Raw genomic sequence first — 26,735 nt, 5'->3', positions numbered from 1 at the left:
ATAGAAAGATGGTCTAATCGGAACCAAACTTGGGATTTCTGTTAACCCTCTACAACCCAACCCCACCTCAATGTGGGTCAATTTTTGAAGTTTAAAAAGCATTGGAAAGAGAAACTCATAAATTTAAAAAAATATATACACGGATAGAAATCTGGTAGGCATATCCGGTAATTCTATGTTTTAGAATTCGTAAAGATTGTAATGTTTCCAAAATCAACGTCAATTTTTTTTCGATTTCAAACAACAATATTGTTGATAGTGCGTCCATACCGGGAATTCCCGGAACATAATTTACAGGATTTTTCCAAACAAATCTTGGTCTGGTAAGCCAGATTTGATTGGGTAAATAAATGAACAGTTGAATACTATGTAATCAATAATATTTGTTAGGATTAACATTTGTATTCGGCATATATCAGGATTAATTTGACTCATTATAGAAAATTTTTAAATTTTTAATTTACAGATCCGCAAAATGCCTAGTGCTTAAAATATTTACTATTAAATTTTGTGTAATGTGCTCGACAGTATTGATCCTTGCACTGTAACTTGGATTTGGCCCGCACTTTTCTCTCGCACTTTGGCAACAAAATTTCTGAAAACTAGGCAACCAGCAGTTGTTTATTTACATTTCCAGTCGCAGTTTCCACCAAACTGGACATTCGCACTTTAAAATTGCGATTGACAGGTGAGCAACATCGGCTCGCTTTGATCATTTTTTGAGAAAATTAAAATTTCTCAAGGCAGCATGACAAGCCGGAATAGTGCGATCGATAGCAATTATTTAGTGCGAAGTCCAAGTTAGTGAGAATTGCGCAATATATTTACGTATATTTATAATTTTAAATTTGAAAAAAAACACCACATTTTATAATTTTTAAACAATACCAGCATCTGGGGAAATTGATTTGGTACACATTGGATTAAGCCGTTTAGGCCTGATGGGTCATGTAGACCCAACAATTAATATTTTCAAAATTAACCTATGATCTCCGGATCCTGGGAATTCCCGGAATTCAAAAAAAAAATTGCCGTTTCCCGGGAAACTCAAAACCCGGGAAAATTGGATGCCGATTTTGAAAACATTAATATCGAAATCGAGAAAAATGTTGATGATTTTGGACACATTTCAATCGAGAAATTAAAAGTGAGAGTGTGTGCAACATGGAGTTAAACTTTCTGTGAAGTTGCTGTGAAGATTACCATTGCACTTTCGAAAGTTTAACTCCATGTTGCACGCACACACTCTTACTTTTAATTTCTCGATAGGGTAGGGTTGGAAGTTCCCTCAAAGTTTGGTAAAGCCATCACCGATCGAGTCAAAAATTGTACTCAGTTGACATGAATTAACCCCTCCTTATTCACCAAATAGAATTCCCTTTTTTGGATGTGACCTTCACACCACAAATTCAGTGGTTCAAACTCCAAAACAACTCGTCATGCGCTGATTGTTAAAGTCATTCAAAACACCAACTAACAAACGCGCAGCACATTGACTTGGACTTGGATCGCTGCAAGACATGTAATCTCGAAGAAAAACAGTTTACATAAATCCTGCATGCATTGTCGCGCATTTGGGGACACAACGCATCATGATCGCGAATGTTCATCGCCGTGTGGTGGATGAATCTATTGTTCTTGTGCACTGGCCAAACCCTAAAGTCACCTGGGGTAGTACGCGATATAAAACCGTTGGGCCTGGCCAACGTGTCCCTTAAACGTGTGGTGACAGTTGCATGCAAAGGATCTTCTTCTAGAGAAAAAAAAATGCACGTTTGAAGCAAAAATGCAGTGCACAGTGTTCTATTGGTTTGTGTGGGTGGTGTCAGTGTGTTTGGTAGCCTCTATCGAGGTGCACGAAAACCCGAATGAAGAGAATACGACCACCGATTCCGGGATGCTGAAAAGCACGTTGCCCAACAGTTCGGTGGCGACGGTCGGAAGTGGAGCGAACAATGAACCCGGCAAACAGCACGTGACAGCAAGTGGCACACAAGCCAACAACGGTGGTAATTCCGAGGATTACACCATCGTCCCCAGTAACCACAAGCCTGCAACAAACAACAACCAGCCAAAGCACAGTCCGAGTTATCGCGATGCGCCATTATCGATTACGCCAACGGTTTCGTCTTTGGCCTCGTCGTCGTCGTCGACATCTTCATCACCACAATCAGCTTCCGCGGTCGCAACGCAGTCTTCTTCTTCCGGATCGTCTTCTAAAAAGTATGTAACACACACGAGGTTTGGCGCCATAATTTGCTGGTTGCTGGTCGTTTTAGAGCAACAATGACATCACGGACAATTACGATTTTGATATAGATTCATTCCGTTAATTTTGTTCATTTTGTTCATCTAGGTCATTTTGGTCATTTTCTTAATTTTCGTAATTTTTGTAATTTTCGTCCTTTTCGTCATTTCGGTCATTTCGGTCATTTTGGTAATTTTGGTAATTTTGGTCATTTCGGTCATTTTGGTCATTTTGGTCATTTTGGTCATTTTGGTCATTTTGGTCATTTTGGTCATTTTGGTCATTTTGGTCATTTTGGTCATTTTGGTCATTTTGGTCATTTAGGTCATTTCGGTCATTTTGGTCATTTCGTTCATTTTGGTCATTTTGGTCATTTTGGTCATTTTGGTCATTTTGGTCATTTTGGTCATTTTGGTCATTTAGGTCATTTCGGTCATTTTGGTCATTTTGGTCATTTAGGTCATTTAGGTTACTTAGGTCATTTTAGTCATTTGGGTCATTTTGGTCATTTTGGTCATTTTGGTCATTTTGGTCATTTTGGTCATTTTGGTCATTTTGGTCGTTTTGGTCATTATGGTCATTTTGGTCATTTTGATCACCAAAGTCATTTTGGTCATTTCGGTCATTTTGGTCATTTTGGTCATTTTGGTCATTTTGGTCATTTTGGTCATTTTGGTCATTTTGGTCATTTTGGTCATTTCAGTCATTATGGTTATTTTGTTCTTTTTGGTCATTTTGGTAATTTTGGTCATTTTGGCCATTTATGTTATTTTGGTCACTTAGGTCATTTTAGTCATTTCGGTCATTTTAGTAATTTTGGTCATTTTGCTCATTTTGGTCATTTTTGTCATTTTGGTAATTTTAGTCATATTAGTCATTTAAGTCATTTTGGTAATTTTGGTCATATTGGTCGTTTTGGTCATTATGGTCATTTTGTTCAGTTTGATCACCAAAGTCATTTTGGTCATTTTTGTTCTTTTTGGTCATTTTGGTCATTTTGGTAATTTTGGTCATTTTGGTCATTTTGGTCGTTTTGGTCATTATGGTCATTTTGTTCAGTTTGATCACCAAAGTCATTTTGGTCATTTCGAACATTTTGGTCATTTTGGTCATTTTGGTCATTTTAGTCATTTTGGTCATTTTGGTCATTTTGGTCATTTTGGTCATTTTGGTCATTTTGGTCATTTTGGTCATTTTGGTCATTTTGGTCATTTTGGTCATTTTGGTCATTTTGGTCATTTTGGTCATTTCGGTCATTTCGGTCATTTTGGTCATTTAGGTCATTTTGGTCATTTTGATAATTTAGGTCATTTTGGCCATTTATGTTATTTTGGTCACTTAGGTCATTTTAGTCATTTCGGTCATTTTTGTCATTTTGGTCATTTTGCTCATTTTGGTCATTTTGGTAATTTTAGTCATATTAGTCATTTTAGTCATTTTGGTAATTTTGGTCATATTGGTCGTTTTGGTCATTATGGTCATTTTGGTCGTTTTGGTCATTATGGTCATTTTGTACATTTTGATCATTTTGTTCATTTTGTTCATTTTGGTCATTTTGGTCATTTTGGTCATTTTGGTCATTTTGGTCATTTTGGTCATTTTGGTCATTTTGGTCATTTTGGTCATTTTGGTCATTTTGGTCATTTTGGTCATTTTGGTCATTTAGGTCATTTTGGTCATTTTGGTCATTTTGGTCATTTTGGTCATTTTGGTCATTTTGGTCATTTTGGTCATTTTGGTCATTTTGGTCATTTTGGTCATTTTGGTCATTTTGGTCATTTCGGTCATTTCGGTCATTATGGTTATTTTGTTCTTTTTGATCATTTTGATAATTTAGGTCATTTTGGCCATTTATGTTATTTTGGTCACTTAGGTCATTTTAGTCATTTCGGTCATTTTTGTCATTTTGGTCATTTTGCTCATTTTGGTCATTTTGGTAATTTTAGTCATATTAGTCATTTTAGTCATTTTGGTAATTTTGGTCATTATGGTTATTTTGTTCTTTTTGATCATTTTGATAATTTAGGTCATTTTGGCCATTTATGTTATTTTGGTCACTTAGGTCATTTTAGTCATTTCGGTCATTTTTGTCATTTTGGTCATTTTGCTCATTTTGGTCATTTTGGTAATTTTAGTCATATTAGTCATTTTAGTCATTTTGGTAATTTTGGTCATATTGGTCGTTTTGGTCATTATGGTCATTTTGCTCGTTTTGGTCATTATGGTCATTTTTAGGCTTAGTGATTTTTCACGCTCGAAAATTGCAAATTTCACGGGGACCTCAATTTCAAAACACCGAATTTCACGCAAATTTCGCGGAACGTGAAAAAAGTTAAAATAACTCTGAAAATTTTATGTTTAAATCACGAAAACTACTTTTTATGCGTAATTATATGTTATTCTTCGATAAACTAAAAAATCCACACTAAATTTGAGCGTGACAAAAAATCCTCCAAATTTTCAAAAAAGTTTCAACCTGTTTTATGGATGAGCACTATATATTTTTTGAAACAATATGTAGGGCATTCGTATTCTCATTTACAGAACTGCTTCACTGCTAAAAAGTTTTCGCGCATTTGCTTCTGTTTTATCATTTTATTTAATTTCATATCAAAGCAAGATTTAACAATCTTGTCCAGCCAAAAAGAGTAAAATAATTTGAATTTTCTGCGACATTTACTGTCGTTCTACGCATAATTTTCCCATGTTCAAAAAAGGGCAACTGAGAAAAACGCGATTGAAATTTTTCGATCGATTTCTGTGTTCTACGCATAATTGTCCCGTGGGTCCCTATTCGCCCTGTTTGTCCCTAATCACCCCGGTTAACATTTTATCACCCTTATTTGTAATTCTCTTAAAGCTAAACAGGTACACAAGATGAAATGCTTCTTAAACTCATGATTTCGTGATAGAAAATACTTGGTGGGACACTTATGCGTAGAAGTTCAACGATGGGATAAACAGACTTGGTGTTGTTTACAATGATTTTCTGAACAAAGTATTAGATTTTATGTGTTTTTCTGAAAATATACGTAAAATTATTACTTGTGATGTTTCAATGCATTCCGATGCAATGGCGCACTGCAAATGTTAATAAATGACAAGAAGAGTGCTAGGCGTCATCTAACCTAAGGCACTCTCCAGGATCCCTTCGAAAGATTGGCTGCGCTAGGGTCTGATTATTAAATATACGTAAAATTAAGCTTAAAAATGATAAAAAGTCAAAAAATTACATGGGACAATTCTGCCTAGAACGGCAGTTTGCACATAAAAAAAAATATTTTTTGAGGTTTTCATCTCACTTATCAAACACTGAATTTAAAATCAACAGGCAAAAATAATGTAATCTGTAACAAATGCAACATTATTATTGTAAATGAGAACAGAAAACATAAAAAGTAGTATTTTTTAACTTTCACGGAAATCATCCACCCAAATAAGCAAATATCGTTAGGACTCAGAAAGAATCTGAAATGTTTTAAACAGTTTTAAAGAAATACTCTTCATTTTTATTTATTTTATTATTTTTTTTGTTTCAAATAAAATAGCAGTAAAATTTGTATTGCAGCGAACGAAGATATTACTAAATTTAGTTAGTTTCTAAAAGAAACTGAACAATTCTTCAAATGATACTGTTAAATACCAAGTGACTGTTTTGTAATGAAATTTGATGTTTTGCAACCCTGACAACTAACCATAGACAATAATAAGTGTACTTACCCTAGTTACCTAACCCACCTGTAAAACACACACAAATTACATGCAAACACACAACATACCAACTTGTAAGCCCTACACCAAACATGTAAATACCTACAGACAAAACGACACAAATTGTACAGACATACACAAACCCCAAAACCAGCACCACTGCTACGCGAGATCTGTCATCTCGGCGCAGCATAACAGATGTAAACAGAATACATAATTGAATAAAACTTAAGTCTAAAACGAACCGTCGCGGAGTTCAGTTCGCGTCCCAATAAAAGCGGCAATTTTACTTTAACTAAGTCCGAAAGTCTAAGTTAGTACGTGCGGGAGTGATTAGTACGAAAAGGAGCATGCAAGGAGAGTGGAATAAAGGAAGAAGGAGTGGAAGGAACATGCAGCAGGAGTGAAGGAAGTGCATGCAAGGAAAAGGAAGGTTCTGAGGGAAGTGAAGTTTGGGGATAAGGCCGTCGGTGATCCGGGACGGCCGAAACTTGTGTCCAGTGCGTGGACAGATACATATCATGGTTTTCAATTGAAAACTTATAAAATTTACTTAAACAGTCTTTATGGATGATATATTTATTATGTTGTTATTTAATAAAATGATTTGAGGAAATTGATAAATTTCACGAATTTCACGCCGTCAACGAAATCGTCAAAAATCACTAACCCTATATTAGTAATTGAACCAGGGTATTCATTTGCTTAATCATACAGTAATTCATTCCTATTTGAGTCTGATAAATTATTTTAAGAAATATCGTTACAAATCCCCACAAACATAAAATTTCACGGGATTTCACGGAAAAAGCCAAATTTCGCGGATTTCACGCTGTCCGCGAAATCGTGAAATTTCACTAACCCTAGTCATTTTGTACATTTTGATCATTTTGTTCATTTTGTTCATTTTGGTCATTTTGGTCATTTTGGTCATTTTGGTCATTTTGGTCATTTTGGTCATTTTGGTCATTTTGGTCATTTTGGTCATTTAGGTCATTTTGGTCATTTTGGTCATTTTGGTCGTTTTGGTCATTATGGTCATTTTGTTCATTTTGATCACCAAAGTCATTTTGGTCATTTCGAACATTTTGGTCATTTTGGTCATTTTGGTCATTTTAGTCATTTTGGTCATTTTGGTCATTTTGGTCATTTTGGTCATTTTGGTCATTTTGGTCATTTTGGTCATTTTGGTCATTTTGGTCATTTTGGTCATTTCGGTCATTTCGGTCATTATGGTTATTTTGTTCTTTTTGATCATTTTGATAATTTAGGTCATTTTGGCCATTTATGTTATTTTGGTCACTTAGGTCATTTTAGTCATTTCGGTCATTTTTGTCATTTTGGTCATTTTGCTCATTTTGGTCATTTTGGTAATTTTAGTCATTTTAGTCATTTTAGTCATTTTGGTAATTTTGGTCATTATGGTTATTTTGTTCTTTTTGATCATTTTGATAATTTAGGTCATTTTGGCCATTTATGTTATTTTGGTCACTTAGGTCATTTTAGTCATTTCGGTCATTTTTGTCATTTTGGTCATTTTGTTCATTTTGGTCATTTTAGTCATATTAGTCATTTTAGTCATTTTGGTAATTTTGGTCATTTCGGTCATTTTGGTCATTTTGGTCATTTTGGTCGTTTTAGTCATTATGGTCATTTTGTACATTTTGATCATTTTGTTCATTTTGTTCATTTTGATCATTTGATCATTTTGGTCATTTTGGTCATTTTGGTCATTTTGGTCATTTTGGTCATTTTGGTCATTTTGGTCATTTTGGTCATTTTGGTCATTTAGGTCATTTCGGTCATTTTGGTCATTTCGGTTATTTTGGTCATTTAGGTTACTTAGGTCATATTAGTCATTTTAGTCATTTTGGTAATTTTGGTCATATTGGTCGTTTTGGTCATTATGGTCATTTTGGTCGTTTTGGTCATTATGGTCATTTTGTACATTTTGATCATTTTGTTCATTTTGTTCATTTTGATCATTTTGGTCGTTTTGGTCATTATGGTCATTTTGTACATTTTGATCATTTTGTTCATTTTGTTCATTTTGATCATTTTGGTCATTTTGGTCATTTTGGTCATTTTGGTCATTTTGGTCATTTTGGTCATTTTGGTCATTTCGGTCATTTTGGTCATTTCGGTTATTTTGGTCATTTAGGTTACTAAGGTCATTTTAGTCATTTTGGTCATTTCGAACATTTTGGTAATTTTGGTCATTTTGGTCATTTTAGTCATTTTGGTCATTTTGGTCATTTTGGTCATTTTGGTCATTTTGGTCATTTTGGTCATTTTGGTCATTTTGGTCGTTTTGGTCATTATGGTCATTTTGTTCATTTTGATCACCAAAGTCATTTTGGTCATTTGGGTCATTTTGGTCATTTTGGTCATTTTGGTCATTTTGGTCATTTTGGTCATTTTGGTCATTTTGGTCATTTTGGTCATTTTGGTCATTTCGGTCATTATGGTTATTTTGTTCTTTTTGGTCATTTTGGTAATTTCGGGCATTTTGGCCATTTATGTTATTTTGGTCACTTAGGTCATTTTAGTCATTTCGGTCATTTTTGTCATTTTGGTCATTTTGGTCATATTAGCCATTTTAGTCATTTTGGTAATTTTGGTCATATTGGTCATTTTGGTCATTTAGGTCATTTTGGTCATTTTGGTCGTTTTGGTCATTATGGTCATTTTGTTCAGTTTGATCACCAAAGTCATTTTGGTCATTTTTGTTCTTTTTGGTCATTTTGGTCATTTTGGTAATTTTGGTCATTTTGGTCATTTCGGTCATTTTGGTCATTTTGGTCATTTTGGTCGTTTTGGTCATTATGGTCATTTTGTTCATTTTGATCACCAAAGTCATTTTGGTCATTTCGGTCATTTCGGTCATTTTGGTCATTTTGGTCATTTTGGTCATTTTGGTAATTTTAGTCATGTTAGTCATTTTAGTCGTTTTGGTAATTTTGGTCATATTGGTCATTTTGGTCATTTTGGTCATTTTGGTCATTTAGGTCATTTAGGTTACTTAGGTCATTTTAGTCATTTGGGTCATTTTGGTCATTTTGGTCATTTCGGTCATTATGGTTATTTTGTTCTTTTTGGTCATTTTGGTAATTTCGGTCACTTAGGTCATTTTAGTCATTTCGGTCATTTTTGTCATTTTGGTCATTTTGTTCATTTTGGTCATTTTAGTTATTTTGGTAATTTTAGTCATATTAGTCATTTTAGTCATTTTGGTAATTTTGGTCATATTGGTCATTTTGGTCATTTTGGTCATTTTGGTCATTTAGGTCATTTAGGTCACTTAGGTCATTTTAGTCATTTGGGTCATTTTGGTCATTTTGGTCATTTTGATAATTTTGGTCATTTTGGTCATTTTGGTCATTTTGGTCATTTGGGTTATTTCGTCATTTCGATCTTTTCGATCTTTTTGGCCATTTTGGTCATTTTCGTCATTTCGGTCATTTTGGTTATTTTGTTCTTTTTGGTCATTTTGGTAATTTCGGTCATTTTGGCCATTTATGTTATTTTGGTCACTTAGGTCATTTTAGTCATTTCGGTCATTTTTGTCATTTTGGTCATTTTGTTCATTTTGGTCATTTTAGTCATTTTGGTCATTTTGGTCATTTTGGTCATTTTAGTCATTTTGGTAATTTTGGTCATATTGGTCATTTTGGTCATTTTGGTCATTTTGGTCATTTAGGTCATTTAGGTCACTTAGGTCATTTTAGTCATTTGGGTCATTTTGGTCATTTTGGTCATTTTGATAATTTTGGTCATTTTGGTCATTTTGGTCATTTTGGTCATTTGGGTTATTTCGTCATTTCGATCTTTTCGATCTTTTTGGCCATTTTGGTCATTTTCGTCATTTCGGTCATTTTGGTTATTTTGTTCTTTTTGGTCATTTTGGTCATTTCGGTCTTTTCGGTCTTTTTGGTCATTTTGGTCATTTTGGTCATTTTGGTCATTTTGGTCATTTTGGTCATTTTGGTCATTTTGGTCATTTTGGTCATTTTGATCATTTTGGTCATTTTGGTCATTTTGGTCTTTTTGGTCATTTTGGTCATTTTAGTCATTTTGGTCATTTTGGTCATTTTGGTCATTTTGGTCATTTTGGTCATTTTGGTCATTTAGGTCATTTTGGTCATTTTGGTCATTTTGGTCATTTAGGTCATTTAGGTCACTTAGGTCATTTTAGTCATTTGGGTCATTTTGGTCATTTTGGTCATTTTGGTCATTTTGGTCATTTTGGTCATTTTGGTCATTTTGGTCATTTTGGTCATTTTGGTCATTTTGGTCATTTGGGTTATTTCGTCATTTCGATCTTTTCGATCTTTTTGGCCATTTTGGTCATTTTCGTCATTTCGGTCATTTTGGTTATTTTGTTCTTTTTGGTCATTTTGGTCATTTCGGTCTTTTCGGTCTTTTTGGTCATTTTGGTCATTTTGGTCATTTTGGTCATTTTGGTCATTTCGGTCATTTTGGTCATTTTGGTCATTTTGGTCATTTAGGTCATTTAGGTCATTTAGGTCACTTAGGTCATTTTAGTCATTTGAGTCATTTTGGTCATTTGGGTCATTTTCGTTATTTCGATCTTTTCGATCTTTTAGGCCATTTTGGTCATTTTCGTCATTTCGGTCATTTTGGTTATTTTGTTCTTTTTGGTCATTTCGGTCATTTTGGTCATGTTGGTAATTTTGGTCTCGTCGGTCATTTTGGTCATTTCGGTCATTTTGGTCATTTCGGTCATTTTGGTCATTTTGGTCATTTTGATAATTTTGGTCATTTTGGTCATTTTAGTCATTTTAGTCATTTTAGTCATTTTGGTCATTTTGGTCATTTTGGTAATTTTGGTAATTTTGGTCATTTAGGTCATTTTGGTCATTTTGGTCATTTTGGTCATTTTGGTCATTTTGGTCATTATCGTAATTTTCGTTTTTTCGTAATATTCGTAATTTTCGTTAATTTTTTAATTTTTGTAATTTTCGTAATTTTCGTAATTTTTGTCATTTTTGTCATTTTAGTCATTCCGTCATTTTGGTAATTTTGGTAATTTCGATCATTTTGTTATTCTTTGTAATTTTGGTGATTTTGGTAATTGTGGTAATTTCGGTCATTTTGGTAACTTTTATTAGTTTGGTAGTTTTGATAATATTTGTAATTTTTATTTTTCAACTTGATTCATAAACTGTTATTTTATATGTTGTTTTATTCTGCATTTGAAATCCGATTTTTGAGAACAATTTATACAATATTTTTGAATCGGATAGTTCGAGAAAAGTATGTTTTGTACACCAACATACATGAGCATATTTTTCATAAGCAATATGGCACAGTTGTGATGCAAAGCACCAACCACAGCCAGGAAGAAGATTTTCGCCACCAGATAACGCGGAAGCTTAAGTAACTGCGGCTTATGTGTGGGCTGCGCCAACTGGCGAATCCTGATGCTGCTCAATATGCACAACCCGCAGCCGGACTTGGCCATTTGGTTTGATGTGTGGCTTAGAAAGAGGCAAAGCTCGCTGCAGTGGTTTACTACCGGTCCAAGCGGACATTCCACAGTGTGGCCGAGTGGTGGTCGCTTTGGAGGAGGAGGAGGAGAAGGAGACGACTCCCCCAGTATAGGCAAGGGGCAAAACGTGTTACGATACACTTTCACTCTTATCTCAGATGGCAATTAAAACACAAATTGAATTACGTTGATGATCGAATCCGCAGCCGAAAACGAGGCCTAGCGCGATAAAAATAAGTGAAGAATTTTTATGCAGTAGGTTTTTTGGGTTTTTATTTTGGGAAGGCTGTCCGCTTGTTTGGGTTTTTGGTTTTTTATTTATTTATTTTTTGTGGTGGCATAAACTGATGCGCGATGATGTTTACGGTTACAGCTCCGGTGCAGCGAAGGATATCGCTGGCGGAAGTAACTTGGTGCAGCATCAGATATCTGGATACAAGAAGCGACAGCTGTACGCGGGATCTTATCAACAGCTCACGAAAAACGCAACAAATGATAGAAGGTAGGTTCTGTAGCGATTTAAAGTAGCTTATTGGCTCATCCTACCCTCTTACAGCTATGACAAGGACAACCAAGCACCTTCGAAGGAGTTTGTCCCTTCACCAGAACTGGTACCCTATTTCCCATCTGAAGAGAACCAACAGCTTCACCATCACCACCACCAACATTCTCATTCTCATCAGTATCAGCAGCATGCAATCCACCAGGTTGACGCGCCATATCCTGCCAGCGTGGTGACGTCCGACTCCAAGTGGTTTGGCGGCAATTACGCCCCGGGTGGGCCCGTCGATAACGAGCTGCGAAGTGGCGGTGCAAAACCTGCTGCTGGTGGCCCTGGTTGGCCATCGACCGCCAACAAGTGGGAACAACACCCGAAGAGCGGAAAACTCCTTTGGCTGCCAAATGGCAACGGCGGCGGCGAACAGGACAGTCCATTTAGCCGGCCAAAGCCAAAGTTAAACCCTCCAAAGGGCAAATGGAAGTGGGTACCGGTTGAGGAGGAGGGCGGCAGTGATGGCGGTGACGGAGATGATTCACTGCAGCAGGGTGAAAAGGCCCCGGCTGACCTTGAGAGCAAAATCGTGGCCGGTCATCATCATTTCTACAAATTCCCCCCTCGAGAGCATCCCTACTCGTTTGTTGGTGGTGGCGAGGATGGTGGAGGTACGACAGGTCAATCTCCGTTTAGCGGTGGCGGATCGACGTCTGATGAGGCCCCAGCAGGAAATACGGCCAGCAATCCGTTGGACTTTTTCTACAGCACCGCGTTTGGGGAAGCTGGCGGCGTCTCAACGAAGCTCAAAACCGGTGGCAAAGGCGGTGATGCAGACTCGCTCAAGAAGTAATTGGCATTAATTACACGCACTCCGCAGTCCTCCGGCAGTGGACGACGTTTATTAAAGTTAATGAGTGTTTAATCTGCTCTTCTTTCGCTTCCCCCCTCTTGTTACAGAGGAGGCGTTTCGCCGTGGAAAAAGATCATTCACGTACTGACGGCGGCCATTCCAATCGGACTCATTATCTCGGCACTAACCCCGCAGGTTGTCTACGTGAATCCCAACATGACACTGTAAGTACTTTTTATCGCCGGAGCGAAAGGGAACAAGTGGGCAAGTTGAACCGGTTACAGCGCTGTAAATTCGATCTTCAAAGGACGCTGATTGTGAGCATTCGAATTGAACAATAACCTGATTGCATTTGTGCAAATTTGTAATATTAAGAATAATGACCAGCTCAATTCGAAATCACTAAACATAATGATTACCGTAAGAATGTTTATCATTCCAGTTGCATTACCAATCATATTTTCAATATTTTATCGTCCAATTACAATCTTCCTATAGATATTGTATAGACAATGGATTTCAAAAAAACATGTTGCACTGCTGGGCTGAGTTTTAATTATTTGTCGGTCAAATTTCGAATATCGTAATTAATTGAGAGAAGGCTCTAAAATCCCTCAAAACTTGAAGATTTCCTGAACCCACTTTTGAATCAAATTCTTAATAATGTCTGTGCATGTGTGAGAATTTTGATCACAAAAAGCATTTGCAATTGTGTCCTAAATTTCGCATTCGCATTACGCATCTCGCAATTCTCCTCCAACTCAAACGAAATCGGAAAAAGTTGCCCTGACCCCTCTTCGATTTGCGTGAAAATTTGTCCTTAGGTGTATTTTTTGTCCCTGATCACCAATCCGAGCTCCAAGATCAAACTTTTTTCAATGATGAAATGAAATGGTTTGGAAATGTTGTGTTAAAGGGACTTTTAAGTGAAATCTGACGCCTGATTTGATGGCGTACTCAGAATTCCGAAATAAACGTATTTTTCATCGAAATAATACAAAAATATTTGCAGAAATTTTGTCATTTTTCTTTACCCAACTGTACATTTTTTTTGGTTCATATCATTTTATGGGAAATTTTATGCACTTTTAGAATCTCGAAAGTTGTAGAGCAGACAATTTAAAAAAAATGAGTTTAACATAAAGGTTACCTTGTAACCATCACGAGTTATCGCGATTTTGCGAAAAAAAAGAATTGAAACGACTTCCCAAGTTTACATACAAAATTGGTTGTACTCAAAATGCCTATAAGTCTGAAGATTAATTTGATTTCTGTTTCAAAAACACTTGAAAACTTGTAACCCATAAATTATTTCAAGCTGTTATTCAAATAATCTTATTTATAATGTTTTCATAACTTTTGAAACTTTTTAACATCTAATGAAAACTACTTCCTGAAGTACTTTGAACACTCATTTTTATTTAATTCATATTTTGCAATACCGACATACAATGACATTGATAGGTTTGAAATTTTCCGCAAAATGAAGAGTACACATTAAATACGTACGGGGAATGGTATGGATCATTCTGACCGTTGTAGAGAAGTGTTCAAAGTACTCTTAGAAGAAGTCTTCATAAAATTTTTAAAAAATTAAAAAGTTTGTAAACTATAATTAAGAAAATGATGATAAATAGCATTATTTTAATGTTCTGAAAGTGTCATGATTACCTCAATGAACATCATTTCGAATCGAAAAATGGAATGCATTTTCGGATCCTTTGGGAAATTTTTCACTAGCAGAAGGTAAAATAAGTAAAATTCAAAAAAATCTCCCAACTCATAGGCATTTCCTGTAGAACAAATGTCATATAAAATGTGAAAACTTTTAATTCTTGCTTCGATTTCAGTTTATAGTGTAATATGATTCGATAGTTTTATAAACAAAACTAGTTTTAACGAATTTTAGGCAAAATTTTGACTTTTTAAGAATTTTGCCTAATATTTATGTGTATTTTGTTAAAAAACTTAAAAACATAGTTAACTATTTTTAAACATTGATTTTTTTTTTCATAGAACCTTAGTGATGGTACATTTGACGTAAACATAAAATTTCAACACATTAATCTGATTTTTACAAGAATAACTATTACTATCAAAGTCACCCCTACCCTAGTCCAACTTACCAGTTGGAAAATATTTCAAAAATAACTTGAAATTCTATCAATGTCACCCCGGTATACGGTACTCCCTAGTTTACGGTATTATAATTCTAAAAGTTATTTTTTTGTTTTATTTTTTTATTTTTTTGGTTATTTAGAGTAGGGGAGTGTGGGGTAATTTGGACACCCTAAAGAAATTGCTCTGTCACGGGCTGTATGGATATTTTAAAGGAATGAGGGTGACACCAGAGGATAATAGAGACCATATTTGATGAAAAATTGTCATTTATTTCGATAAATTTTGATGAAAAACCCATTTTTTCGCAAAAATTAAAAATTAAAATTACCCCCACATTTTTGTGTGGGGGTAATATGAACACCCCTATGGGGTAATTTGGACATGCCTTGTGGGGTAATTTGGACATACCTTGTGGGGTAATATGGACACTTTGTGGGGTAATATGAACACCTTTTGTGGGGTAATTTGGACACATGTTGAAGAATAAGTTTAACATTTGATTTTTTGAGCATGTTTTTTATCCATCAACCTGGTTTTGTAATTGCTTTATATTTTGAAGTGTTGTTTTGCTCACAATATTTCATTGATTTTGTGATAGAACTATAGTTCAATAGGAAGATAACAAATAGTTCAGTGTTGTATGCATAATTTAATCATTAATACTGAAATGATTCAAACATTGATTCTGGATTAGGCACAAGTATAGTTTTTAGTGATTAAGGTATCGTTTATGTTTATATAAATCAATCATTATATAGAATTTATTAGCCTGAAAATATCATTTTTTTGATTTTACACTCTGTAGCCCTTCAAATTTAAATATTATTGTAAACTAGCATAGAAATTAGAAATGTCAAAGAAATTAATTAAAAGCAATCAACATTAGAGTCTTGCTGAACGCCAAATGTACAGTAATCAGATTTTCATCAATTCGAATATTGGAATAAATTTATCTAAATTAAAAAATAGGGGTTCCTTTTTGATTGTTTTGACATATTAAATCCCTCTAAATTTATCTAAATCGCTTTAAAAACTCATCCAACCATGAAAATTACTTTTTTGTTGCCTGACATGTAGACTTTCAGGTATGTCCAAATTACCCCACAAACCATGTCCATATTACCCCCATAGAATATTCTATCATAAATTGCAATTTTTGATGATAAAAATGGATAAAATGCAAATTTTTATACGTACATATCTCAGGCATCGTCCAAGCAACCCCCTTGAACATAAAATGCCATATAACCCCTGCAAAACCTTATTTGCTAACCTTCAAATATTAGAATTTAAGGCAGTGCCAACCGGCCTTTGGAAGCTTTTACATATTACACCAAAACTACTTAACCTATCCCAACTTTTTTGGTTTGTCCATACTCCTAGGACATTACTAGTACTAGCTTTATCACATAAATTGCCGTTTTCACTTTATATCCGAAGAAAACGTGATTTTTAAAGGGGTGTCCAGATTACCCCCCTGTTCATATTACCCCAAACTCCCCTATAGTAATAACCATATCTAACACAATTGTTGATAATCCACATTTACTCAGATAATTCCTTCTCAAAATACAGATTTTCATTTATTTGCGTAGATTATTTGTATGACTGCAGTGATTATGATTTTCTGTTTGAAAGGGCAAAGTTTCATGAAAATAAAAAAATCGTGAAAGGCTGAAGAAACCTTCAAAAGAGTAAATGGTTAATTTTATTGCAAAGTAAATGACTGGATAATGATATCCAATTACCAGTTTGGACTATGCGACAAAATCATTTCAATCTAGAATCACCTTAGTGAATGACACCGTAGTTAGGCAAATTGGTGTGAAAATAATATCCGCCACAAACGTCCACGTGCGCTGCACGCTTCGAAAGCCAATCACGATTCGGAATCGTGCCTCGAAAATACCCACCAAGCGATATGCAATGCAATCAACCTCCTTGAGACCCAGGAAAAGTCGAAAACTGCATCTTGGCTCAGGTGCTTTCTATAATAGCCAAGTCGCGCGCCCTCTTTCAGCTCGATTATTGTGTGATTTGCATCGTAACGTGAGGTCGGCCCTCCGTCCGTCGTTGTATTCACCATTATTTACACTGCACGGATTTAAGCCGCACAGACTTAACCAGCTGGGAGAGTTAAACCTCCGACTTAGCATGGTTAAGCTCGAGGTATTGATGCGATTATCGTTATTACGTTATTTTCAGCAGCAGCAGCAGCATACCAAAGGAATTTGAAGGTGGGGAGGTGCCCTGCGGCCACGTTGCCAATCCCAAAGGCTTCAGGTGCAAGGGGATCATATGTGAGCCACTCGTCACTATGTCTACGGTTCATTCATCTTTCCAGTTGTTGGCAGGCAGGCAGGCAGGTGGTGGTGGTTTTGGCTTGTGCCGCGGCACTTGATTTTAGACGGCGATGATCGCACAACTTACAACCAACAGGTATTTGTTGTATGGAAGCGCGCGCACACATACACACACACCACTGCAAAACTGTTTTCACTTTCAACGGTGGGTGCGCGCGTTTAGTCGATGTGTAATCATAAGTTTTATGAGAAATTTTGTGGTTTTTCAGAGGGTTTCGACACTCCTTCCGATTCAGTCACGGGCCACATTCCTGATTGGCTGTTAATAGCTGTTCACGTGGAGTTATTTTCTTTTTTCTTCGGAATGGTCATTCCTGTACTGGCAATAATGTTGTCCTGGCCGGGCAGTAAAATTACTTGATCGTAAATTTTCAACTTATATTGATACAATCAAATTATTCCATAACGATTTGATGAAAATGCATTTTTCTTTAAATATTAATTTCGAATCTCGTTAATTTTTGAAACCATTTCTTTGATTTGTATTTTTAATAATTGCAAAAAAAAATTTAAAAATAAAAAAAAATAAAATTGAAATTTCAAGCCGTGGTTTCAACATTTGATTGAAAAACGTTACTTAATCCACCATTAGGTGGTTGGTGCCTTCCTCACATTTTGAGTGTAATGCTAGGTAATATCTGAGATCCGGCCTTCACAATGTTCATAAATAACACTTAAGTGCTTATAACTTTTGATAGGGTTGTCAGATCTTCAATCTACTGAACTCGTTGGAAAGGTCTTTTGAATACCTATCCAACGATAGGTTGCATGAGAGATCCGGACAACGTTTTCATTAACATATCTGAGATCCGGCCTCCAAAAAGCGTATAAATAATACTTAAGTGCTTATAACTTTTGATAGAGTTGTCAGATCCTCAATGTCTTGGATGCGTTGGGAAGGTCTTCTAAATACCTTTCTGAAAATGTATAGCATGACGGGTTTTCTTACAAAAAGCACCCTTTTTACAATTTTCCGGACTTTTGTCGAAATTGTTTTTTTAGCATAACTTTTGAAGTACTTAACTAAACTTTTTCATTTACAATAGTGACTTATGGGACCCCAATACGGATCAAATGAGACCAAAACGGTCCAAATCGGGTCAGCCAGTGCCGAGATAACTCAGTGCAAATTTTTTTGATCAACGTCCCACCACACACACAGACATTTGCTCAAAATTTGATTCTGAGTCGATATGTATACATGAAGGTGGGTCTAGGAGGTCAAATTAAGAATTTCGTTTTTCGAGTGATTTTATAGCCTTTCCTCAGTAAGGCGAGGAAGGCAAAAAGTATAAGCTTTCAGAATATTGACGAATATTTTTTTTATCCCGAAAAAAAACTTTTTACGGTACAGTAGGGGAAATTCTCGAATTTTTGGCAGGTCAAACACTCGCTCCTAACTCCGTCCCATTTGCTGATTCTCACTATTTAAACAACTAATTTTGCACAACTCTTGATAGAAACTTGCTTGTTCACTTCTTTTTGAGCTATTTATCACTCGATTTCAATTGAAAACGTTTTTAATGAGCTGTAATCGAATGTCAAAGTGCGGATGTGGCAACATTAGAGGCACGCTGGAATTAGATGCTGTTCTCCTACATTGGATTACATTGATGGATACGATTAAGCATGCTGGAAAATGCATTTCAAATAGTTTTCAGTCGATCAGAAGTCTATTTTTATTAAAATTCTTAAGTTTTGCAAAACAATATTTTTTGCCCCCTGAATTTTTGGATCGATTTTGAAGGAAGTGGTGACCTGAACTTTGAAAAATATTTGTAACGTCCTAACTGGTTTTAGCACATTTTTTCCAAATATTTGCCTTTTTAATTTAAAGAGTCCATTTAGAGACCATCCAACCCTCCCCCCCCCTATCGTGGACAATTTCCATACAAATAAAATCTTTTTTGTATGGAGCGTGGACAATCGCCAATCCCCTCCCCCCTCCCTAAGGTGTCTACGTGGTTTATGGATGGTCGCTTATAAAAAAAATAATATTTACAAAGAGCTGAGAGAATTATTTACACTTTGTTGCAAACATTGTTGACAACGTGCAGTGATTCGTGTTTCAAACTAGTTGACAACCAAAATTTATATTTTTATGATACATTAATTTCTAATTTTTTTCAAATTTACATTAATTTCATCAAAAGGCGATGAACTTAGTCGTAATTTTACGTAATTAATTCAACTTGCTGACTTTCAGGCTAGAAATTGTAATAAAAACAGTAATTATCAAGGTCATAGTTGTTAAAATTATATGAAGAGCAAACCAATGATGCAAAATTGCATCATTAGTCATAGTGAAGTCCCCTAGAAGTGTTTCGTCAAATATAACAAAATAAACAAATAATATATATTTCCAGTTTTCGTGGAGATGCTTATTTTTGCTTTTCTATATATAAAAAATTTCGGTTTTGTTCGAACGCGAATCAGTTTAATACGGAGCGTCGGATCGAGGTGCTCTTTGTTGCGTTGGGTTCGTGTAAGCCCAAGGAAGGTTTATACGCTAACTAATTGACACTTTGGCCACTCTGGAACCGATTCCGGAGCATCGGCAAATTGTATGGAGAAAGTTACGTAAAATCAAATTTTGATCACAGGAGGCTGAATAAGCAAACAAGCTATATATGTATCAAGAAACAAAAAAAGGCAGAACGAAGTTTGTCGGGTAAGGCTTGTTTCACATACATTTGCTGATTTGTTAACTTTAATTGCATCAATTGTTGAAAAACAGTTTAAAACAGCTGAAAGGGATAAAAAAACCTAATTGGTACATTATTTCATTATTATTGTTAAGTAATTTCATTTCAATTGTTAAGTAATTTAATGACAATTAAATCAGTATTATGTGAATGTTATATTACAAAATCTATTTTTGAAAAAGTTATAAAGTCGACCTACTTTTGTACTAGTTTTCAATCATATTGTGATGGTTTAATTTATTTTGATTGTGATCTTTCCGACCGCTGCTTGGAAGAAAGTGAAAACCCCAAAACCGTTACTCAATAACCAAAGATGATTCAATTTTTTGTTCACAATTGGCAAGTCATCCGAGGAAAATAAAAATATGACCCACATAACACTAGTTACACAAGACCTCGTCCAACATCTGGCACATTAGGTCCACTTTCAGCCCAACCAGCTATAGTTCAGTAACAAACATTTTTAACCAGATCCAGCATAAATCGATTTGTTCGCTCATCGCGTAAATTTTTTTAAAATGGGCAAAATTTAAATCGCTCCGCCTGCTCCTCTTAGCAGGCCAAGCCAGGTCGATGTGCAGAGTGAGAGAGAAGGTAATCGAATTAGTAACGCTACAGTTCGCCTACTTTGGGCTGCTGGGAATTTAGCCTAAAATGCCGCGATAAGTTTGCCAGCTCGAGTCCACGCGGGCATGGCCAACTCTGATGAAAACGTGGTCCAACGCGCGCGGTCAGTCGGGCAGGAAGCGAAAACTGGCCAAATTATAGCGAATAAAAGTGAAATTATTGCGCCACTGCCGGCGTCGTCGTTCGAGAAGAGTGTGTCGGATACTTTTTTACGTAACCTTTTTTTCTGCATGTGCGATTTTCCATCCCCACGTCGCGTCGCGTCGATCGGTCGGGGTCCGTGTGAGACTGGTTTGGCCCAGTCTGGTTGAGATCGGTTCCGGCGGTGGTAACCTGTTGCTTCGAATGGGCCACTTTTGTCGACGTCTTTGTCGTCGTTTTGTGCATTTCATTGTCTTTTATGGTTTGGTTGCTTTTTGGTTCACAGGCCGCCCGTCCAGATGCAGACTCCGACGCCGATAAGTGCCACCGGCGGCAGCTTTACCAATCCGACCCGCCAACGGTCGGAGGACCAGCTGGGCGGTGGGGACAATCCGTTGGTTGGTTTTATTAGCGCCCTGTCGGCGAATCCGATTGTCGAGCGGTGGCCATCGAGCACGGGCTGCGAGGAGAGATCTTTCTGCGAAATGGCCCGACTCGGGAGGAACAGCGGTACGGATGCACTGCTCAGGATGCTCTGGAAAACTGCAAATGAGTAAGGAAATCTTACAAATGTTGAATTTTCGCTTGGAAATAGAAAAAAAATGATTTTTTTTACCTGCCCAGTATCAGGTTTGGTGGATTGACTTGTTTAATTATATTTTGCATCATTACGACAAAAATGGATAATCTGTATCGAATCAAATCAAAACAAATGAATAAGAAAAAAATACTTTACAAATCGAGTCATTGGTTTCTGAGATATTAAATCACAAAGAATTCAAATCGATGAAAATTAATTTCTCTAAGCGTCGCCTGTATTTTTAACTGCCAATATTTAAACTATTGTTCCGATTTTTTTGGTTAAAGATTGAAACTTTTTTGAAATTTTCTGATCTTTGAAACAATATTTGGTCTGAAACATGAAATAAGGAAAATTATCTATGGGTAATTCTCCGCCACACAGTAGTTGCCCCGACCCCTCTTCGATTTGCGTAAAAATTATCCTAAGGGGTAACTTTTGTCCCTGATCACGAATCCGAGGTCCGTTTTTCGATATCTCGTGACGGAGGGGCGGTACGACCCCTTCAATTTTTTAACATGCAAGAAAGAGGTGTTTTTCAAAAAATTGCAGCCTGAAAATGTGATGAGATAGAAATTTGGTGTCAAAGATTTGATGGCGTACTCGGAATTCCGTAAAAACGTATTTTTTTACATTTTTTTTAAACTCTGCCATTATCCGCTACTCAACTGTAATTTTTTTCTGCCATTATCCGCTACTCAACTGTAATTTTTTTTGGAACATGTCATTTTAGGGCAAATTTAATGTAAATGGCAGAGTTTTTAAAACCTTTTAAGTGTTTTTTTTTCGATGAAAAATAAGTTTTTTTTTAATTCGGAGTACGCCATCAAATTTCTATCTCATCACCGTTTCAGGCTCCAAATTATTGAAAAACACCTCTTTTTTCGCATGTTCAAAAATGGAAGGGGTCGTACCGCCCCTCCGTCACGAGATATCAATAAACGGAACTCAGATTCGTGATCAGGGACAAAAGTTACCCCTAAGGACAAAATTCACGCAAATCGAAAAGGGGTCGGGGCAACTTTTCCCGATTTGTGTGAGTTGGTAGAGAATTGCCCCTATTTTAGACCGTTTCAAAAGTAAAGCTTGATTTCGAAATTTAAAATTAAAATTATTGAATAGACAGAAAATTTTGCAAAAAAATCTCTTTTTAAAATTGAGCATCGAACCAACAGTTTCCGAGATGAAACTTAGAGAAATTCATTTTCATCGATTCAAATACTTTGCGATGCTGTTTCAGAAAAATTGCCCGATTTTCAAAGTTCGAAATAATTTAGAGAGGCGATCTTTTATTCGTAACGCAAAAAAAAATCACCACTCCCCCTCGTAACAATATTCTCATACAAATTTCATAAAAAAAAACATGACCTTCGACCCTTCTCCCCCCAACTGCGTTACGTAATAATAGAAAGCTCCCTAGGATTTTTTTAGCTGTTCAAACATTTTTTTCAGAGGTTTTTTAACTCATAAAACCTTAAAAAAATCTTTAAAAATATAAATTATTTTTGATTGCAAATCTTACTTTGCTTGAGAAATGATTTTCATTGGTGTCCATATTTTTGGTGTTTTCAAAAAAAAAACATTTTTTTTTTTCAAAAACAAGCTTTTGCACCATCATACGATTTTGCTCAGTCCACTAAAACAAATAAAAAAATTAAAAAATTAGAAACTACATGTTTTTCTCATTCGACTTTTCATCATAGAAAGTTAAATAAAAACATCGGAATTTTTTCAGTGTATAATTTTTCGTCTGAATATTCCTCACTTTGCCGAGGACACCAAATCGATCAGAAAATCCCTTCTCAAGATTCAGATTTTTAAACATTGTATGAAATGCTCCCAAAATTGATTGGAGACTTGTATGGTAAAACGAATTTTGCAAAATTACTTCTTTCGACCTATGTTGAATGCAGGAACAAAACTAAAAAAACTCAATGCTTTTTTTGCAGGTTTAGTGTAATTAACTTTTTGTTCCAACCTTTCTTTTTGTTTTGTATTTTTTGTTTCACCAGGACCCCATCCGACCGTGCCCGCCAGAGCGGACTGGACGAGATTTTCCGAGCCGTCAGAGACGATGACTGTTTAAGATTTCACTGTGAAGCCACTTAATCCTGCGCGCGGCTCAAGTCTTATCGCCCAAAATCGCGCTGCGCGCTCCAAGGCACAACAACAACATTTTGCCGGTCGTGACGTGCGGCAACTTTGGTGAAGCTTCCCGATTTCTACGCGCGCAATTACTATACTCAACTCAAGCACTCGAGAGCATTCATCACTTTCGTCGGAGATGGGACAGATGTGCGAATAATAAAAGTTTTCTTTGAACTAGGGTCTCGAGACCCACTTGTGCGTAAAATAAGAAGTGAAAGTTACGTAACTCTTCGAGTTGGAGTGTTCTTCTCTCCGAGGATGATATTATGTGTATGTGATGTGGTGTGTACTTTCGTTTTTTTCCTACTCATGAATAAAATTATCGAGCTAACTACCATTTTATACGTCAACGTGCGATCATGGTTACTCTTTACTCTGTACTGTCGGCGGATGTTGTTGTAGAGCTAACGTTTTGCCACCACAAACTCCTGATCACACACCATCCATCGTGCCAGCCCCGCTGACATTGATTCACACAGATTCGAGAGCACACATAAACATATGCGGACACGTGATTGCATTCCTGTGTTTTGTTACGACGTGTTTCTATCCCCCAATGCCCTCCCCTATCCCACTATAAATGCTGCTTTATTTCCCATGAGCACAAGTCCCTCCAATACTAACCACACCTTCCGCGAACAAGCCTCGGGGATACGCGATGTCACGGTGGGTTTGTTATCAACCTCCCTTTAAAAACAAGCATTGCTGTCTAAAAAATTGCGAAAAACTTTTCTCAAATCACTTTCAAATTTTCAAGAAATAATTTTTCAAATTGATTCAACCCCACCGTGCATGACGTCGCGTCGCAGTGGCGTTCGTTATCGCGGCCCCGGAGGCGGAACGGGGATGATTCCCACCGGCACACTGGTGGCCACCGCTGCCAGAGAACACCAACAATGTTTGCTCAACATAACCTTTCCCATGTTGTTACATGATCGTTGTGAGCAGCGCGAGCGCGCGCGCCGTTTTTTTTCCTCAACCTTACTCAACTCTACTACATGAATTATGCGATGAAGTTGGACGACTGGAACGGAACGGGAGAGAGCGAGAGTGAAGGAGTGACGAAGGAGGACCTTCGGGTTTTATCGGATGCTGTGCTGGTGGTGGTCAAGGGGGTCACATTCCACACACACCTTTGGGCGAATGTTAATAGTATAATTTCTTCAGCTTTATGCCTTTTGGACAATATTATGGGCATAAGTAGAGAAATCTGCCAATTATTTCCTTAATAAAAGTATTGAGTTATTGTCATGACAAGCTAATGTAACGAAATTCTTTAAATGCTCTTAAAATCAAAGAAAACTTCCAATTATCCAATTATCAAATCACCTAATTATAGTCAATTTATGATTTCCTGTTAAATTACCGTAAACCGAGGTGACATTGATAGGATTTTAATTTATTTTTGGAATATTTTCCAACTGGTATGGGTTTTCTCAAGACTATTATTTTTTAAAACATGTACTAGGGAAGGCCACACAAGGTTCATTCACTATTTTTGAAAAACAGTTTTTTCAATAGTGTTAAAAAATAGTTGCGTTGAAAATTCTTATTTTGAATACCGGGGTGACTTTGATAGTCATAGTTTTTGTTGTTAAAATCAGGTTAAAGGTGTTCAAATTTTATTTTTGCGTCGAATGTACCATCGCTAAGGTTTTTAAAAAAAAAAAAAAAAAACACAATGTTTATATTTAGATAACTAAGTTTATAAGCTTTTTATCAAAATACATATACATTTTAGGTAAAATTGTTAAAAAGTCCGAATTTTGTCTGAAATTTGTAAAATAATAGTTTTGTTTGTAAAATTATCGATTCATATTGCATTTTAAACTGAATTCGAAACCAAATAAATATTCCTAATATTCCACAATATCTTAAAGTATCAGTAATTTTAAGGGGGACCTTCATCAGAAAACTATTCACTATAATGTGATTGATTCGAAAATGTTTCAAAATGTCATGGTGTAATATGGCAAAGGATTAGAGGTGGGCAAAAAAAGAGCGAGCCGCTCAAAGAGCCGGTTCACTGAAAAGAGCGAATGAACTATGGCTCACAAAAAAAGAACCGCGGTTCTTTTTTTACTTCGGGCTTTTGAGAGAACCATTACAAGATGGAATGATTTTCAAACTTGTTATAAACATAATTTATTGAATTTCGAACAAATTGTAGCATAAAATTTATTTTTGAGAGTTGAAAATGCCATTCCAAATTCATTTTCAGTTTCCTACTTTTCTTTGAAATTTCAAAAGTAAATGATTTTGTAAACAAAATGAAAAAAAATCTTTGTACACCTAATTGTACATTAATGTGTTACCAAAATGCAAATTTGAGCACTTAAAATTGCTTTACATGTCAAATATTATCAAACATCTACTTTAGGAAAAAATAAATAAATAAATTATCTTGTCCGATTAAACTTTAGCGTTTAAAGGCTTAATCGATTAAATCAGAATGTAGCAAAGAGTTTACAGAATATTTTCTCCAAATAAAATGCATTAGTTTAATTTGGGCAAAAATAAACGCAATTTTAAAATTGATAGCGATTTCTTCAAAATCCTAGATTTAAGTTTGGATGCCATTCAATTATTTCAACGTTTTGGTTCGAGTAGAAATCTTGACATAGAGATCAAATTATTTATAAAAGTCCAATGTGAAATAACTTTAAAAACCATAGCATTCTAAAAAAAAAACTTTAAATAAAAAAAATTAAAAAGAGCGAAAGAGCCTTTCAAAAGAGCGGCTCTTTTAAATGAGCGAACGAAAATGAGCGGCTCCTAAAAAAAGCTTGAACTTTTCAGTACTTGTTTTGGAAAGTAAGACTTTTCAACATTTTTTTGATTTAAACGATTTATTGACAAAATACATGAAAATTGGACATAAAATTTCACTCAGTGTGTGTTTTTTGGAATTGCAAAAATGTTGTATGGAACTCGTTGCAAAACTTGATTTTTTCAGCACTCTTCGTATTTACCCAACTCGGTGAACCTCGTTGGATAAATGTACGACTCGTGCTGAAAAAATCCTCTTTTTGCAACTTGTTGCATAAACTACTATTGAGAGCCTATTGGGTAATAAACAGCTCGTAATTAAATTATGTTTGTTTTGCATTGTTTAATGCTGAAATTTTTGCTGATTCTATTTTCTGAAGACATAGGGTTCTAGACTTTTCTCCATAATATTTCGGTATTTCCCAAAATATACTGGGAAAGAGCCCTTTCTTTACGATGCCCCT

At 35.8% G+C, this 26,735-nt stretch overlaps 1 protein-coding gene across 1 annotated transcript; it reads left to right on the top strand.

Annotated features, from left to right (window-relative positions):
* Window positions 1-1,786: 1,786 nt before the first annotated feature.
* LOC128093412 (uncharacterized) lies at window positions 1,787-23,816 on the top strand. The gene is made up of 6 exons (XM_052710024.1): window positions 1,787-2,223; window positions 11,845-11,973; window positions 12,028-12,813; window positions 12,925-13,041; window positions 21,061-21,327; window positions 23,367-23,816. Exons 1-6 carry the CDS (start codon window positions 1,787-1,789, stop codon window positions 23,461-23,463), a joined length of 1,833 nt encoding a protein of 610 aa, XP_052565984.1. The 3' UTR covers window positions 23,464-23,816.
* Window positions 23,817-26,735: the final 2,919 nt, after the last annotated feature.

The sequence above is a fragment of the Culex pipiens genome, chromosome 3 (assembly GCF_016801865.2).
Source record: "Culex pipiens pallens isolate TS chromosome 3, TS_CPP_V2, whole genome shotgun sequence".
NCBI classification, from domain to species: domain Eukaryota; kingdom Metazoa; phylum Arthropoda; class Insecta; order Diptera; family Culicidae; genus Culex; species Culex pipiens.
Note: the sequence above shows the minus strand (reverse complement) of the source record. Positions and strands in the feature narration are given on the sequence as shown.

What these genes read in the sequence shown, in the direction of transcription:
- LOC128093412 (XM_052710024.1), top strand. Translation starts at nt 1,787, where the DNA reads ATGCAGTGCACAGTGTTCTATTGGTTTGTGTGGGTGGTGTCAGTGTGT. An exon ending in GATGCAGACTCGCTCAAGAA is followed by an intron (nt 12,814 to 12,924) that starts GTAATTGGCATT and finishes CTCTTGTTACAG; the next exon opens with AGGAGGCGTTTCGCCGTGGA. An exon ending in CTCTGGAAAACTGCAAATGA is followed by an intron (nt 21,328 to 23,366) that starts GTAAGGAAATCT and finishes TTGTTTCACCAG; the next exon opens with GACCCCATCCGACCGTGCCC.